Source organism: Neodiprion lecontei, chromosome 7, assembly GCF_021901455.1.
Source record: "Neodiprion lecontei isolate iyNeoLeco1 chromosome 7, iyNeoLeco1.1, whole genome shotgun sequence".
NCBI lineage: Eukaryota > Metazoa > Arthropoda > Insecta > Hymenoptera > Diprionidae > Neodiprion > Neodiprion lecontei.
The window spans coordinates 13,037,223-13,056,055 of NC_060266.1; the positions used below are offsets into that span (position 1 = coordinate 13,037,223).

Genomic DNA, 18,833 nt, shown 5'->3' on the forward strand with positions numbered 1-18,833 from the left:
AAAACCTCAGCAGGAACTGAGTAAAAACCTCCTCGAAAATGTGTACAATGTATCTGTATGAATGTTGGATTTATGAGTGCATGTGTGCACTGGATGTATCTAGAGAGAAAATTGTGACGCTTCGAGTGAAGACACAATAGGGGTGAGCTCAACCGCCTTACAAGGTGCTAGCGTGGAAGCTAGTTACACGATAATTATCAAGGCGATAATCAATTCCCCAGTGGGAATACAAGAGAGAGATGGAACGGCCGAGCGGCGCTATTTCAGTGGCCGAGAGGCGCTATGTCATGGAGTGACTACGAGTGTCGACCCTCTTATGCCGCAGTGGCGTTGTCTCAGTTATGTATCAACACAACCGTCGTCACAAATACTACTTAGCGTCAGTTCAAATCAGAGATTCGAATTATAGGCTCACCAAGTTGGAGAGGAGCCAGAGTGTTGTCTGGCTCACGCGTATCAAGCAACTGCTTGTGCCAGCACATGTTGACCCGGCGTTTCTCCGACTTACCGTACTGCGCATGTCAGGTAGCCATTGTTTTCGAGTTCTGCACAGTTTTGAAGGTGTGTGTCACACGTAATCACATGAGTGTATCCCAATACAAGTAACTCTGCCGTGTAGGCACGATACATACCAAATGGTTCGATCTATTTAGTGCACCTGTAAAAATTTTCTCATTTTGTGTGAGTGGTCACCGATCTGTAAATTTTCTTTCAAAATTTTGAAAAAATACAAAGTCGCTCCTCTCTTTGATAAAATAAGCTATCAGTTGCCCTAGTTTTGTTGCGATCGCTTCAGTGATGTAGGAGTTTTGGCTCTCCGCGTCTTCGAGGTGTACAGCATATATGATAGACCCTTAAGGTCAATTCAATAGCATCTTAAGGGGCTATTAAAGAATCAGGGAGATCCATACCTCTTTCAATCTCAGTATCGATTCATTATTTTTATGTTTTGTCGTAGATAATAGATTGAAGGGTGAAGTAAGTTACTTTTCACCAGTAAACACCGCTCTGCCCAAGAGTGAGAGAGGAAAGTTACTCGTCAGTTACATGGGTGAACCATACTACTTTTCAATTTTTGTACTGATTCATAGATTCTATGCCTTGTCATAAGTAACAGAGTGCGAAATAAGTTTTCCACCAGTAATCACCGCTCTGTCCAAGAGTGACAAACGAAAGTTTCGTCAGGTGTGGGGAACGTTTCTCCTACGAAAAAGTTGATATTTTTAGGAAAATAAAACTCGGGGGGGGGGGGGGGGGGCAGTCTTATGGAGAACAAGGTTTATTATCGACCGAACGCTTCTCAAGACTGGATACGAATGAATACAATTCACAAAGTCCGAGTAAACAGAAGATGCGCTGGTGGGGAGAAGGGATAAGCCCATCTGCCTAAGGTGTCACACGCTCCGCGTGTGTGGATGTCATAACAATATTTTACTAATGAAATCAAAGTTTGGTTTTTCGTTAACTTTGCATTCGTCGAATGAAGAATTGACGTACATTCATGTACGTTAATAATTTCCATAATCGGATCATGGTTTTATACAATCGTTTGCATACATTGCGATGCTGATGAGCATTGTTGTGGAAGAATCACGAATTTTCACAATGCATCGGGCGTCTTCTATGCAGGTTTCTTCTATTGAACCTGGTTAGAAGATGCGCGCTGCCCCACCTCGCGGTGTGTGGAGGTACCTTGGAACTCTGCTCTGCATTACCTCGTTGGAAGGGGGCTGCATGGGAGTTTTCACGCAAATTTGAAAGCACCTTAAGGAATAGTAAAGAGCTCTGAATCGTCGTTCCCTATCCTTCTGCCGCTCTTACTTTGTAAGATTTAAAGACTGGACCCGTCGTGTGCTGTGCCACTTCTCGGCCGTGCACCAGCTGGCGCGTGAGTGCATACGAGGAAGAGAGGGAGAGTGTGCGTGTGTGTGTGCACCCGTGCCTTTGATGCCGAGTGCTGGCTCGTATTTTGCGGAGTAACAGCTATTAATAACAGCATTGCTTGAATTTGCCTTTGTTACGTTAGTTATCGCTTGTTTTGAATCTGTTATTTGTTATCAACTGCCACATTGTTTTACTATAATTCATTCGGGATTGTATCGACGCATGCCAGCACCAATGAATTCGTTTGCCGTTGTCATTATTTAATTTGTTCTGCCCTCTGCCTTGTGCTATGGTTTTGATTTAATAAATACGCTGGTTAGACATCCAAAATCTGTTGATTCGTTTAATACTATTTCATCTCCATGCTTACGTTCTCCTCATCGACCACCAACCAGTCACATTCAGTCATCGAGTTTCATCAAAGTGTAGTATTGCTGCTTGCTATTCTTAAGAGTTGCCGTGCGAGTCGGTAAATTGGTAGCTTAGTCGAGTTCTCAGGTGTTTGCGAAAGCATCAGCTCTTTTTTGGCTCTCTGCCTGGCGCCCAACTTCTGTCTCGCCGTCGCGTCACCGAGCAGCCACCATCTTGATTTCCGTGTTGGAGAACGCCACTCTTGTAAACATGCCTCTGGGCTTATCCCACTTTCCCCCGGGTGAGGTGAAAAGCTCGTTCAATATATATATATATATATATATATGTCGGAGAATGGCCAGATAACACTTGCGAACTTTGTGTTTTGCGTGTGGGACGCATGATAAACCACCTTTTTATTCTTTTACAAGATAAAAACGGAACTTAACTTATTGAACAAAGCTTTTTAAAATTCAACGTTTATAACAAGATCCAAAATGCTCAATGTTTATTCTGTTATCGATCTTTGCCGTAGTTTCTCTGGAGACCGAATAGAAGAAAGCGGTGATAATCCTCCTCGTTATTCATTTCATTATCCTTGACATATATATATTGCAACGGTTACGTTTTATCACGGGCCACAGCCTATGTGATGAAACCGTTATTGTGTGTTCTTCATCGATTTCTGATTGAAATAATAGATTTATAAGGAACCCCCTCTGATGGGTAAAAGCTGGATCAGCTTATCAGAACCAAAAAAAAACCCTGGGTAGTTGAACTATACGGATTTAGGTATCACCAAAGCCGCCTGGATACATGAACAGGCACCTCCGCCCGTTGCTTCCTTCAGTAAGACAAGGGCTTGTAGACCGTTGCTTCAAACTAGAGACAAGTGAGAGAGGCGTATGTCACCTAGTCGGAGATACGGGTTTTCCGGTACTCCCTTCTAATCGCGAACTCGGAGTAGAGTCGCCTGCCTATATTTTGTTATGAGTTATTGACCCAAAACACCCCCCAACCTTTTAGACCAGGGAATACCTTGACTGGCTGTTGGTTTATTCCCCTCCTCTTTTCAAGGTAAAGCTATGTGTTCAAGAAATGTGTTGACAGCAAGACAGACGAGTGCATGTTTAAATGGAACATATGTTTCAATAACTATTAATTCAAGTACAATGGTCTTTGTCAGTAGACAATGATGTGGTTTTACAAAATATAACCGTAGAGAACAAAAGAAATAAAAATAAAATTAAAGAAATCATAAAACTATCAGAATTCGTCGGTTCTGCTCCTAAATTTCCCTACAGCTCAACGTTAAATACGCGGCTCTACTCAATATTTCCTCTAGACGTCCCAGGCTATCGTGAACTCAAATTTCCATACTCTTTTCAAATTTTGGACTAAGCTCTTTGCTTGAATTTCCTCCCTAAATATCGTGAAGCTAAATTCGATAACGCTCTCTCGACGAGAAACGCCTCGTACAATAATGACTCAGCTCGGCGCTATGCCGGACAACTGGTCTAATAACTTTGACTATCCGTCTACTTTGTAACGCAGTTCGGCGCTTTCCGGACAACTGGTAACCGCTCTTCGTGGTCCTACAGTTTTATACTCTCCCGAAGCTGTTGTTGGATTATCCTATCGACGTCATTTCCCTATTTGTGTGTTCTGTTGTGGGTCATCGTACTGGTATTCGTTTGTCAGCGTCCGTCGTCTTTGTTTATTATTTTGGACGTTAGCAGGTCACGGTCGATGTCAATGGTCGTCCCGATCAGCTGTCTGTGTCAGTTATTGTCATGATTCGTGTATGTCACGGGCACTGTTGGTGTTGATGCGATTTTGAACAACTGTCCGTTACAATATATATAAAATGAATTATTTTCTAAATTGGAGGTGTTGCACTTTGAGAAAAAACTTAATTTTTCGGTATCGTAACACGTAGACATAGAAACTATGTGAACGACTTGTTAAATATTTTTTTTTACGAAAGGTTGAGATAGGAAATGTAAAGAAATCATAAGTGCTAGTTTGAATGTACACTACAAGATTCAAAATTCGAAAACGATCGGTATCAATGAGCGTGTTCAGTTAGACTGGAAAGACCCACATGTTTGTTAGTAGTATAGCAAGGCCGGTTCTGGATACAAACACCTTTTTCACCGGAAAGCTCCCCTAGAGGCAAACCCTTGAAGGTTACCCCCACCCCTCGTAAGATAAAATATGCTGTGTCGATCGATCGTCAGTAAAAAAATCTCCCCAGTGACCATGATCGCCGGTAACAAATCCCCCAAACGACCATGATCGTTGGTGAAAAAATCTTAAAAATTGCCGTAGTTTTTATCCGTCATGCGTTCTTCATTAATAAGAAGTGCTTGAAATTAGCTACGTGTTACCGTAGCTCTTACCCTCACCAGATGAATAGCGCTCTCAGTCACCATGCGCATCGACCATGAATCCTCAGGGTTTCGAGCACACCCCGTGAATCCTCGGACGAACGACCGAGAATCTTCGCACGTGTCGGGTTGAGGTTCCAGAAGGTTCGAGAAGATTCTCCGACGATCAAGAGGTTTCGAGGGAGAGGTACGACGTTGGGAGGCTCATGCAACGACCCTGATTGAATTAAGGCCGACAAACAATTCTCGGAATCGTCCGGCGTATTTCAACTTGCCGTTGAGCGATCTGTGATCAAAAATTCTGCGTTAAACTGTAATTTTATGTTTTCTTCAATAAACTACTTTTCATCATCAATATCAGGCGTTAATTGAACCTCTGTCCTACTAGTTGAGAGTTCATTTCAGAAATTGCCAGAATTCAACGGCGCTCCAAAATCCTTTGACCACAGGCCGCTCAACGTCAAGTCGAAACTAGTCCGACGATTCCAAGCATTGTTTTCGTCGGACGATACCGAGAATTGTTTGTCGACCTTAAATCCTTTCTAGGCCACAGCGGGTCTTTCTAACGCTTACAGAACCTTTCAGAATTCATAATTGCCGCAAAATCCTTTGACCGCGGGCCGCTCAACGTCAAGTTGAAATTCGTCGGGCAATTCCGAAACACTTCTTATCGACGAAGAACTAATGAGAGATAAAAACTACGGCAATTCCGGGGATTTTTTATCAACGATCATGGTCATTTGGGAGATTATTTTTACCGACAATTGATCGGCCGAGCACATTTTATTTTCTGAGGGGAGAGGGGTAACCTTCAAGGGTTTGCGTATGGGGGAGCTTGCCCATAAAAAAAGTGTTTGCCAGAACTGGCTTTGCCATACTTCTCTTGTTGCTTTTCTCGGCATCATTCTGTCGTCCCTGTTACCTCGGGTATTCATAAAAAATTTGTATCATTTGTAAATTGACACTCAATTAGGATTTTGTCGTACCGTTTGATGCTGAATTCAACACAGTTTAATGATGATTGTGTTTTCCGTTATCATCTTCCTCGAAGTGTTTCAGTTTGACACTTGTTCAAATGTTCCTTGGCATTGAGCAACAAAACATTTCTAAATATCTCTTAAATTCTTCAGGGGTTTAGGGCATTTAGTGTTGAATTCATGGTTTTAATCTCTCATGACTTACGATATAGTCGACATAACGGGTCCACGTAAATGACCTCTGAAATTTGTTTTCTGGTGTTGTTCGCGTGTTTAATCCTTTGTCCAGTATAAGTGATGAGCATTGCGAAAAAATCGTTTTAGAACAGGCTACACATATGTATAGTTCGCAAAAAATATGATGAAAGTAAATCGTTCAAAATCTCGGGACTGCACAGGAACCATTGAATTGAAAGTTTGTCATCGAATTTCATGAAATCAGGGCAATCCGACTCACCCCTTTCGGAAAATCCGTCATCACTATACGTGGGATTAGAAACGAGCCAAAACAATCTATACGTATGTACCAGAATTTTTGAGGTTTGCTAATTTCAAAATCGGTCTTTCGTTACTGCGTAATTCTTTTTCATGCGCTTGAAGCAATTTCCTGCGGATAATCCCTGAGTCGATTTTAGTAACGATTCACCCTGTGAATGATGATAAATTCCAGATTTCGAGCTGACAGAAGACCTCAACGCTGATGAGGAGGAAGAAAGACGGCGTCACTCCAAGCGTAGCGGTGGTACTATCCGGCGAAAGTCTCGCGTCGCGAGGCAAAGGTCTTACGACGATGAGGTAAAGTCGGGGGGCGTTTCCGGTTCCAGTCAGCCCGTTCATACCGATGCGGGACTTAATCTGCCAGTTCAACTGCCCAGGAGGGCCTCCGCCTATGACGTCTACGCAACTCCGGGGGCCAGTGGACTCAACGCCATGGCCATCGCTGCTGCCCAGCAAAGAGCATCAATGTTTGCCCAAGGTATGCCATGGCCAAGATATTTTGTTGAATGAAATACATATTGGTTCAACAATTCATTTGAAATGAGACAGAACTGGCTGCACACATAAAAAAAATTTCAGAGAAATTCTTATAGAAATGTTACTCATCCGTATACGAACTCTCGATTTTGATCTAGTCAATACAATCAAATAATGCCTTGTTTTATGCCAATATGAAAATAATAAAGCGGACTTGGCTGGATACAACTACGTGGTTTCATTAAGTTAATTCAATGTGTAAAATGGATAAGGTGTAGTCAGTGAACCAAATTTCGTAGCCGTGACGAAGAATTGATATTATCTTCCCAGGAACATTTTTCACATATTTGTAGCACTGTGACATACTGTAAAGACACCAGTACATTTCAACTGTCATGTAAATTCTATTCAACGTAGGCGTCTCGCTGATCAAAGTTGCAATGTTTCCATTACATCATGAAATTACACAACAAGCACAAATCCATGTATATCGTATGTCTTTTAATACTCTTTCCGTGCATTTCACAAATTTCATGTAACTGTAACATACGCAGATATCACGGTGTCTCGTAATTGTTCATACGACTCGAAATATTTCAGAAATAATCCAGAAATGTTACACTTAAAAAATGTTATATTTTATTGCAACATTTCAAAATATGTCTATGACCGCAATATAATTATAGTTATATAACTTCTAATATAACTGCCCGGTCCGCAATCGCCAAGCAAATTTGCGGAAATAGCCAGGGATACAAGACGGACCTTGTAGTTGAAGAGCTCTTGGTAAACAACTGCGAGAGTTTTGTAATGACATATAATTCAATATGAAGTAGATTAATTAAGGGTGTTCATGAGTCAGCACTCACTCGTAAGGTCAGATAGAGCGACACCTGACGGTGGCTCACTTCCAAGTATGTTGGATCATCACATACACTGAAAGTGTTTTTTAATAGTTGAAAGTTGGCGCTAAACTTGTTTATAATACGACCAAATGTGAGTAAGTGGTCAGACCACGTAGCTGCGGCACGCGGCGAGTCAACACGTTGCATAAGTAGTCGCGATAACTAGATCGGTACGAAGGTTTTGTACTGGCGAAGAATTTGTTCGTTACTTAATTATCACGTATAATTAAAGAGAAAAACAGTCGGACCTGAATTTAATGTAACAGATACAGTCAGGCAGTCGCTAGAAGGGCGGATTTCAAGCGCGCGGCTACTCGAACCGCGTAGGGATAGGTGTATTAATAATTGAATTTCTTTGTTTATGAAATAAAATTATTTGAATTAAAAAAACATTGTATTTATCGCAATTTGTCGATGATATCACGTCAATTTAAAAATTTCAAATGAATCGGTATCGCATTCTTCATCAAATTGATCATCTATGTCCGAATACGCGTCATCGACTTCGTCCTGTTGCTCAGACTCGTTGTCGGACTCACAATCTATAAAAAAATAATTCAGTTTTGTGAACAAAATATTTGCAAATAACACTTAAAACAAAACTTGTTTGAATTAACAAAATAATTTAAACAAGTACAAATTCACAATTTAATCCTCGCAGTCACAAAGCTTTCCTTTCGAACAGTTGTTCAAGCATAGTTTTTGGGCAGATTTCAAAGAAAGAAAATGCGTCCTTTTAAACAGATGTATTCGTTTTATTTCTACCATTAGTCTAAATCAAAATATAAATGTAAATTCTAATTATTATAGTTGAATAACATGAATAGAACCTATTTAATTATTGTTTGTATTTTTTGAATATATAAATTTATTTAATTAAACAAGGAATTCGATTGAAAATGTATTCTTACGCGCTCTGAACAATTGCACGCGCTCCGAGCAGCCGCGCGCGCTCGATCTCCGCACTTCCAGCGACTGCTCATTGCACCTGTTACTTTAAATTTAAGTCAGATCGTTTTTTTTTTTTAATTATACTTTAACAAAAGGTGAAACCACTTGTTTTCCCCCCTTCATGACGATCTAGTAGTCATCATAGATAAAGAACATACAAGAGCTCTTATATGTTAGTTGTATAGCAAAGGGGATACTGGATACAAACACCTTCCTTACCAGCAGAGCTCTACCCAGACACAAATCCTTGAAGGTTACCCTCACCCTCGTCGATAAAATGCTCTCTGCCAATCGGTCGTCGGAGAGAAATCTCCCAATGACCATAATCATCGGTAAAAAATCTCCCAAATGACCGTGATCGCTGGTAAAAAATCCCCGAAATTGCCGTAGTTATTATCCCTCGTGCGTTCTTCGGCGTTTAGAAGTGTCTGAAATTAGCTATCAATCACCTTGGGTCTTACTCTTACCAGATGAATAGCGCTCTCGGTCATCATGCTCATCTAGCGGGATCGAGTAACTGCATTACCGAGCGCAGCCCGTAAACCCTCGGGCGTTCAAGCGCACCCTTCCATGAATCCTTGAATGTTCGACCGAGGATCCGCGCACGTGGCAGGTTGAGCTTCCAGAAGGTTCGAGAAGATTCTCCGACGATCGAGAGGTTTCGAAAGGGAAGGTACGACGTTGAGAGGCTCATGCAACTACCCTGAACGAATTTAGGCCGACAAACAATTCTTGGAATCGTCCGACGTGAACAATACCCGGAATCGGCCGATAAGTTTCGACTTGACGTTAAGCGGCCCGCGGTCGAAGAATTCCGGCCCGACAGTTGACACTTGTCAGTTACGTTTGCGAATTACCTTTGTCTGACTCTGTTCTACTGCACCAATACGTAGGTCTAGAATTCGTGAACCTGATACTAGTGAGCAAAGTAAAACATCCCCATCTACTAATACTACTATACTTCCATGTATCTGTCTGGCGATTAGTTCGCTACCACACTCTCGTACATAAAGCGTGTGAGACTTCTTCGCCACATTCCTTCCTTACTATCTCACACGCGCTTGCAGGTCCGTTCAAGAAATATCTTGAAATTTTCGTCAAAGAATATTGCATACGGTTGTTCGCGAATTTTCGATAATGCGTGAGTCATGTTGTTGCTTGCTCATAAAAGGAACCGGGCCAGCGTGGAGAAGTCATTCTATAGCAAGCCAGTTGACAGTTTAACGAAAAACGCTGAAATTATACAAGCAATTCAATTTTTTAATACTAAAAATCGAGTCATCCTCCAACCAACGGACATGCACGGGTGGTTTGAAGAGAACGTGGAGCAGAAAGTGTTGGCCAAAGTGAAGGATTTCCAAGAAAAAGACTCTGGCTGGTCGTTGATCGAAATAATTAATTTGACTATGAATACTAACAAGTACGTGCCATTACGAGGAGGTGTGTTCACATACACATCACTACCTGAGGATATTCAAGATGAGAAGGCTGTCGTCAACATTCGCAACAATGACTCATATTGCTTTCTTTGGTCGGTCACCGCAGCCCTCTTTCTGGCCAACAACAATACCAGCGTAGGCACTTCGTATTGATATTTCAGCTCAGTGCTACGGTATGATGGTTTGAATTTTCCAACGTCTTTAGATCAAATTCTGAAATTTGAAAAACTTAACGAACTTTCGAATCACGTCTATGGTATAGAATGTGCCGAAAAAAAGCACAGTGAAATTGTATCCGTTTACTTAAGCCGAAAAAAATCTGATGAACCTGTGATTCATCTTTCAGTGTTAGACTGAAATTGTTCATGATGATGATGATATGGAAAATTATGGAAAGAAAGTAACACATCATTTTGCATGGATTCGAAATTTATCGCGATTAACAAGATCACAAATTTCTGGTCACCGTGCTCGTACTTTGTCATGCGAGAGGTGCCTGTCACACTTTCAATCTGAAAGATGTTTGTTGGAGCACAGAGTTGATTGCATGAGTTTCAACAAAACCAAAGTTATTTTACCAACAGAAGAGGATGAGATTCTGAAATTCAAAAATTTGAAGCATAAAGAAACCGTTCCTTCAGCATTTACGCGGATCTTGAATGTTTACTGCAACATATTCTTAAACGTTTCGGGAAAGAACGAAACATTTATCTGAAGCATATTCCGTACAGTATAGCTTATCATCTGCATTGTGCGTTCAACAATTTAATTTCAAAATTCAAAATTATTCGAGGAGAGACTTGCATTCAATGGTTTATGAATGAGTTAGTAGAATTGGTACATTCGGTGGAAATATATTTGAGAACTGTTGTACCTATGGAACGTCTGATGCGTTAACAAATTTACGAATTTCAATCTGCTAAAATATGTCATATTTGTGGAAAACCTTTCACGCCCGAAAACGTGAAACATCGTGATTACTGTCATTTTACAGGCAAGTATCGTGCTGCTGCTCATCCAAGCTGTAATTTGAATTATCAAAATTCACATGCTATCCCAGTTATATTCCACAGTCTATCAGGATACGATGCGCATTTTCTGATTAAAGCGTTGGCGACATCATTCGAGGGTAATATTCAGATTTTACCCGTTAATAAAAGAAAGTTCATTTCATTCACCAAATATTTCAAGGGAACGCATATGAAGATTAGATTCCGAGATTAGTTTCGTTTTATGCCCAGCAGCCTTGAGAAATTGGTAACGTATTTCGATGATGCTTAGAAGACTATTACACGTAAATTTTGCGGTACCTTGGATGAATTTCAATTATTGACCAGAAAAGGTGGTTTCCCGTGCGAATACATCGATAACTGGAAAAAACTCGAGAACAGATGACTACCAACCAAAGAACAGTTTTATTCTTAATAAAACGACCAGGACATAACAGATCACAATTACGCGCACGCGTGTAAAATTTGGCAAACTTTTAACGTCAAAACTTTGGGAGAATAATATTCAGACCTGTATTTACGGACAGACATTTTTTCACTGGCTGACGTTTTTTAAAATTTTAAACAGAATTGTTGAACAACGTATAGAATGGACCCGTTACATTAGTACACCGCGCCCGGCCTGTCGTTTGACGCAATGCTGAAGTGTACCGACATCGAGCTCGAGCTTCTCACTAATATCTAGATATGATTGCGTTCATCGAAAAAGGTATTCGTGGCGGTGTGTCACAATGCTCGAACAGACATGCAAAGGCCAATAACAGGTACATGGGAAAGGCATTCGATCAAAAAGTCAAAGAATCTTATCTCATGTATTTTGACGTTAACAATTTATACGGTGTCGCTATGAGCTTTGCTCTGCTATGAAGTTCCTTTGAAAGGGTATCAGATTTCAGACAATGCGACCTTCTTATCACCTAGGACGAAGCGGGGTTCGTTTACATATTAGAAGTAGATTTGGAATATCCTGACGAATTGCACGGAATGCATAAAGATTTACCAATTTGTCCGGAGCATTACGTATCTCTGATTTCAAACAGTAGACTGTCGAAATTGACGTCCACGCTACTTTCCAAACAAAAGTACGTTATTCATTATCGCGTTTTGAAACAATGTTTGTAATTAGGCTGAAGGTGTTTTTAAAGACGCGTGAAAAGTCCGATGCGGCCCCCTTCCAGAGAGAGCAGAGTACCAAGGTACCTCCGCACACCGCTAGGTGGCGCAGCGCGCATCTTCTAACCAGGTTCAATAGTAAAAACCTACATGGAAGAAGCCCGCTGCATTGTGAAAACTCGTGAATCTTTCGGAACGATGCTCATCAACATCGCAATGTATGCAATTGATTGCATCACATCATGATCTCATTACGGAAATGATTGACGTACGTAAATGTACATTAATTCTGCTTTCGACTAATGTAAAGTTAACGAAAAACCAAACTTTGATTTCATTAGTAAAATATCAATTTTTTTGTAGGAGAAACGTTCCCCACACAACTGACGAAACTTTTGTCTCTCGCTCTTGGACAGAGCGGTGATTACTGGTGAAAAACTTATTTCACACTCTATAACTTATGACAAGGCATAGAATCTATGCATCAATACAAGAATTGAAAAGTAGTACGAATTACCCATACAACTGACCAAACTTTCGGCTCGCTCTCTTGGACAGAGTGGTGCTTGCTGGTGAAAAGTAACTTACTTCATACAAGTGACGAAACTTTCGTCTCATGCTCTTCGGCAGAGCGGTGCTTACTGGTGACAAACTTATTTCACCCTTTGATCCATTATAGGAGATATAAATTTGAAAAACTGATGATTTCGAAAAATTAACGACGGAGCCAGGAATCGAACCTGGTATCTAGAGATGCTTGACCGGAGCCTTACTCCACTAGACCACCTAGCCGCCCTGACTCTGTTGTCGTTAATTCCTCTCATCAACAGTAAGTTCAAATTTGTACTCTTGTGCTTTGTATGTGTGAATAGAAAGTTTTCGTCTCTGGAGCACCTGATGTAAGAATGTATGTAGATGAATGTTTACATGTTGGAATCTTACGCTTCTGATGGGTAGCATGCAAGACGATCAAAGCCGTCTAATAAATGATATGCGGATGTGCAGTATCATTAGTTAGGAGAAAATTCATTGTTGGAGATATAAATTTGAAAAACTGGTGATTTCGAAAAATTAACGAAGGAGCCAGGAGTCGAACCTGGTATCTAGAGTTGCTTGACTGGAGCCTTACTCCACTAGACCACCTAGCCGCCCTGACTCTGTTGTCGTTAATTCCTCTCATCACCAGTAAGTTCAAATTTGTTTTCTTGTGCTTTGTATGTGTGAATAGGATGGAAATGTATCTATCTACATACATTCTCACATCAGGTGCTCCAGAGACGGAAACTTTAATCTATTATATGTGACAAAGCATTGTAACGTGGCGTTTTAGAGTCGGCCGTCACAAGGGCACACAACCGTTGTTTATCTTTAGGAAACGCGTCCCCAGCGGGGTACTCCAATCGAACTCGATACAAAATAGGCGATATCTACTTTTAACTGATTCTTCTTTTGTAAATTCTGCATTTCACGCTCCGGCGCACGCTAATAAGCTACTTGCACGACAACGATCCCAACCACCGAGGAATCAACAGCTACCGATATCTACTGTTACCAGCTCTCGACGACTTCGCCTACCGACGGTCTAATGAGACTACACTACCTTGGTGCACTTTCACGCACTTTGAATAGCATCCACCCGAACCTCTCGTATCGCCTCGACTGCCGGTGACCAGGAAGATAAAAATTCTTCCGACAGCCGAGGGCACCACTCTTCAAGAAGGAACCAACCGCTCGCTTTATCGGATGCCGTAAGGATGGCATACAGGGCATACCGTAGCCTGCCATCTTCCGACTTACCGGTCTGGTGCCGGACCGACCCCAAACCACTACGTCCAGATTGATAAAGCCATAGTTCCGAGGATCGACGCAGCCTTTCTATCAGCCAGGACTGTTCATGTGAATCATGGTCTCCGGTTTAAATGTTGCGGTAAGCCAACCGTGTGACTGCATGATCTCCTTGAAAAAGTCCCCAATGGTAGGCAACCTGGACAATAAACTGAAGCAGCTAATGAATCGTACAAATTAGTGTCAATGACGAAACCACGAGCAGCACATTATGCCACATCTAGCGATCATCTTCGAAAACGCATGACCACGCCGTAACCGATATTCGCCACAGAGGGATGGCCTATCTGCGGTGGGGGTGAACCAACCAATGAAAGGGAAGAAGATTCACCTCACGACAACCGCGAGAATGGCGAGCCGAACTCCGACCTCCATCTATTCTACGGTTGATCCGCTGAGTGACAGCTTCAATAGTCCTTATTTTCCCAATTATTCTTCCGAGTTGAGCTACCGATTCTTCCTTCCTTACCTTATTGCTATCATTCTACCGTTTATTATACCGCTATCGTTATCTATCGTTTATTCACTATCCTTTACCGTTGTAATACCTTCAGCTTCATTTTTTTCTTTTGTAAATTTCCTGATGTCGTTCTAGTTTTCTCTCGTTATTTCGATAAGTCTTATTCAGAATAAATTCAGTGTTGTGGGCCTGAGGTCATCGTTGAGGTAAGGCTTCTGCCTTTGTATTGTATTGTATCGTTACGAAGTTGCTTATAATTTTTATTCTATTTCTTACTGTATTTATCGACTTTGTGTGAATCATGGTCCACGGCTTCGAGTTGCGGTCAGCCGCCGTGTGACTGCATGATTTCAGTAATCAATAATCTTCGCGTTTGAGCGACCTCATAACTGCCAAATAATTAATTCCTTTGTATTTATGAATTTTCTGATTATTTATGAATTTTCTGATTCCTTATGAATTTCTATCAGTCTGCTTCTGTATTCTCTTTCGTATTTTGAGCCCTATTGGATCTACCTTTCGTTTCATAATTTTCTGTATCAGTAGTGTGCCTTATAATTTGTTTCTGTTATTGCTTATAATATTTTTATTCATTTCCTGCCTATTGTATCGTATATCGAGTACCTTGGAGCATAACCGAAAGTAGAATCAGCCTCTAAATACTGACGCACTTTTTTCTATTGCTATTGGCTATCCTATATTATTTTTGCTTGTTATTCTTTTCTCTGTATATTATTAATTCAAGTTCTGCGTATTTTTTGTGAACCATGGTTTACGGCTTAGAGTTGCGGTAAACCGCCGTGTGACTGCATGATTTCAGTAATTAATAATTTTCGTATATTCTTGATTCTTTTGTACTGCGGTGTATTTAGTGTATTTCTTTATTTTGTGAACTCTCCAAATTTCTCACTCTCTTATGATTTTAGTATTGTTCTCTTATGATTTTGTATTCTTTGGTAATTTTGTCTTCTCTCGAAAGTTATGTTTAAGAATTCATTGTATAATTCTTTGGATCCATAACTATTGTAAATTATCGATCCTATCGTTTATGAATAACTCTTCTATAAATTATCTATCGTACTTGACCGTGAATCTAGTCGATCATTTACGTTACCGATTTTGTAAATTGCTCATGAATGTCAATCTCTCGTACTGGTTGGAATCTATGGTAAATTCGCCGCATTCCTCCGTTATTGTCGTTACTTTGTTTGCTACCGATTGCAATAAGGTTCTCACTCTCGTTTTTAATTAACAGAATAATAATTTTCGTAGCGTCATTTGCAACTTGGGTAAGATCACGTCGCCCAGTGACGTGTAGTTTAAGTAAACTCTTGCATTATATCGCTTCTCCGGACCTACGCTCATTTTTCACTGTCGACTACCGTCTCTCGTTTCAAAGCCACCGTTTAATTCTCTTCTACCGAAATTTTTGTGAATAACTATTGCTTATTTTATTACCCACCGTTATCGATACCATTTCATTTGCTTGTCTTAACCCTGTGTTACGCCTCGACGTACCGCCTTGGCATACCTTTTTCAAAATTCCATGTCATTTCATTTCTTCAATTTCTTCAATGACTTCATCACAATCTCATATTCTGATAAGGTCACATACTGTCCTCGGCATCCGCTGAAATTGTATCTTATCTGCTGACACCAGGAATTGCGCTATAAAATTACTGACCTAGTAACAGCGGCGCTTAGCCCGGGAATATCTCAGTAGTATACCAAGGGGGGTTCTGGATACAAACACCTTCTTTACCGACCGAGCCGCTCCGCGCAGCCCAGACTCAAACCCTTTTCCGCGATGACGTCACAGTCTGACGTACCGAAGGTCAATTACCGACAGTTCGAGGGTCAAAATCGTGCTGTTTTACCTACAATCTTACCGACAGTTGTATCGATCAAGGGTCAAAATCGTGCTGTTTTACCGACAATCTTACCGACCGAAGGTCTGTAGTGCTCGCCTGTCCCACGATAGGACTGCTGATGTGTAACATGAACCACTCCGAATTCCTTTCCCACGGTAGGACTGCTGACGTGTAACGTCAACCACCTCACATTCCTTTCCCACCTTATCAACCACCTCACATTCCTTTCCCACCTTATCAACCACATGACATTCCAAAATTAATGGTTCCGAGAATCGTTTTTCACTTACTCGGTTTGATATCCAAGGTCGACCGATAGTCGCGGTACAGAGCCTGCGGTGTCGGGTTACTATCGCTCTTGGAATGCCAAAAGGTGCGCGCGCATCCGTACAGCTGCCTTATAAAAAAGGACGCTCATCACTGCAAACGATCATTACGTCACAAGCTGTCAAGCATACGTGAGGAAAAAGCTCAAGATGGAATCCGCGAAGTGTTTGAGATTGATCGATGTTATGGAATCGGCGTTCAAGATTTTATCGGAAAAATCGTCGCCGGCAGAAATTGCAAAATGGATTCGACTCGGAACCCAAAATATCAGGCTTTTGAATAAAATCTTACACAACAACGCCTCAACGATCGGGGAAAAGACAAGAATTTTGACTACAATTGGAATTCTGAAATCGTTGACAGTCAAATTTCAACAATTGCAGAAAGTGGGTGACGGATTACGAAGCCGACGAAGAAGCGATCGAGTACGGTGGGAAGATTTGGAATCAGCTTTCGAGAGTAGAATTCGAACTGGATCCATCGTCAATTTGAAGCATAAAGATGTGGAGAGATTTCTAGAAGACGCAAAGGTACTAGCTGTGACGAGACTGAAAAACGCTCTGAAGAAAGACGGGAGCTTGAAAGCCAACGTTATCCTGGCTTGTAAATTTGAACTCAGAAAAGTTGATCGCACGGTGGAAGAGATCAAATTTTTTAATACGAGAAATGAAATCATCCTCCAGACAACGGATATCAACGAATGGTTCATCGAAAACGCGACGGAGCGTTTGTTGAAAAAGGTGGAAGATTTCCAGGAAAAGGATTCAGGCTGGTCGCTGACCGAAATAATCAATTTGACTGTGAATATCAACAAGTACGTGCCACTACGAGGCGGTGTCTTCACATACACACCACTACCCAAAGATATTCAAGATAAGAAGGCTGTCGTCAACATCTGTAACAGCGACTCGTATTGCTTCCTCTGGTCGGTCACCGCAGCTCTGTTCCCAACCGACAACAATCCCAGTAAAATTACTTCGTATCCACATTTCAGCTCAGTGCTACGGTATGATGGTATAACGTTTCCTATGTCTCTAGACAAAAACACCATTTCAAAATTTGAGAAGCTTAACGACCTATCAATTAACGTTTATGGTATAGACCAAGGTGATCGGAAAAAAAGTGAAATAGTACCGATTCACCTGAGTCAGAATAAGTCTGATAAACCTGTAATTCATCTTTTGGCGATAGAAACTGAAACCACTGACGATGACGATGATGATGAAATGGTAAATTATGAAAAAAATAGAATCTTTCATTTTACATGGATTCGAAATCTGTCTCGATTAACAAGATCTCAAATTTCCAAGCATAAATGTCAAACTTGGTTGTGCGATAGGTGTCTGTCTCATTTCAATTTCGAAAGATGTTTGTTGAAGCACCGAGCTGATTGCATGAATTTAAACAAAACCAAAGTTATTCTACCTACAGATGAGGAAAAAATACTGAAATTCAAAAATTTCAAGCACAAAGAAACCGTTCCATTCTGCATTTACGCGGATCTCGAATGTTTACTGCAACCCACGCGTGAAAGTTTTGGGGAAAATAGAACAATTTATCAGAAGCATCTTCCGTATAGTATAGCTTACTATCTACATTGCGCGTTTGACGATTCGCTTTCAAAATTCAAAATTAATCGTGGAGAAACTTGCATCCAATTGTTTGTGAACGAGTTAAAGGAATTGGCACTTTCGTTAGAGGGATATTACAAGACTGTTGTACCGATGGAACCACTAAATTTCAATCAGATCAACGAATTTGATTTGTCGGCGGTCTGTCATATTTGTGAAAAACCGTTTACGCTCACAGACGTGAAACATCGTGATCACTGCCATTTCACGGGAAAGTACCGTGGTGCTGCTCACCGCAGCTGTAATCTAAATTACCAAAATTCGCACACCATCCCAGTGATATTCCACAATCTGTCGGGTTACGATTCACATTTCCTGATCAAAGCACTGGCTACATCGTTCGAGGGCACAACTGAGCTTCTACCCGTAAACAAAGAAAAGTACATTTCATTTACAAAATACGTCGAGGGGACAGATATAAAGTTCAGATTCGTAGATTCGTACCGCTTCATGCCCAGTAGTCTTGAGAAATTAGCAACGTATCTCGGTGATGATCAGAAATCAATCACACGAAAATTTTATCATAGGTCAGATAAATTTCAGTTATTGACCAGAAAAGGAGTGTTCCCGTACGAATACATAGACAGTTGGGAGAAGCTCGAGGACACACGGCTACCATCCAAACATCAATTTTACTCAAAATTAAATGATCGGGATATATCAGACGACGACTATGCACATGCATGTAAAGTTTGGCAAACTTT

General features: G+C 41.0%; 1 protein-coding gene across 2 annotated transcripts in view; it reads left to right on the plus strand.

Moving 5' to 3' along the window:
• LOC107217405 (regulating synaptic membrane exocytosis protein 1) overlaps positions 1–18,833 on the plus strand; it is a 1,749,170-nt gene that overhangs the window by 933,897 nt on the left and 796,440 nt on the right. For both annotated transcript variants that reach the window (XM_046745888.1, XM_046745889.1), the window contains exon 8: positions 6,273–6,578. In XM_046745888.1, coding sequence (XP_046601844.1) covers positions 6,273–6,578 — 306 coding nt within the window. The remainder of the gene's footprint in view (positions 1–6,272; positions 6,579–18,833) is intronic.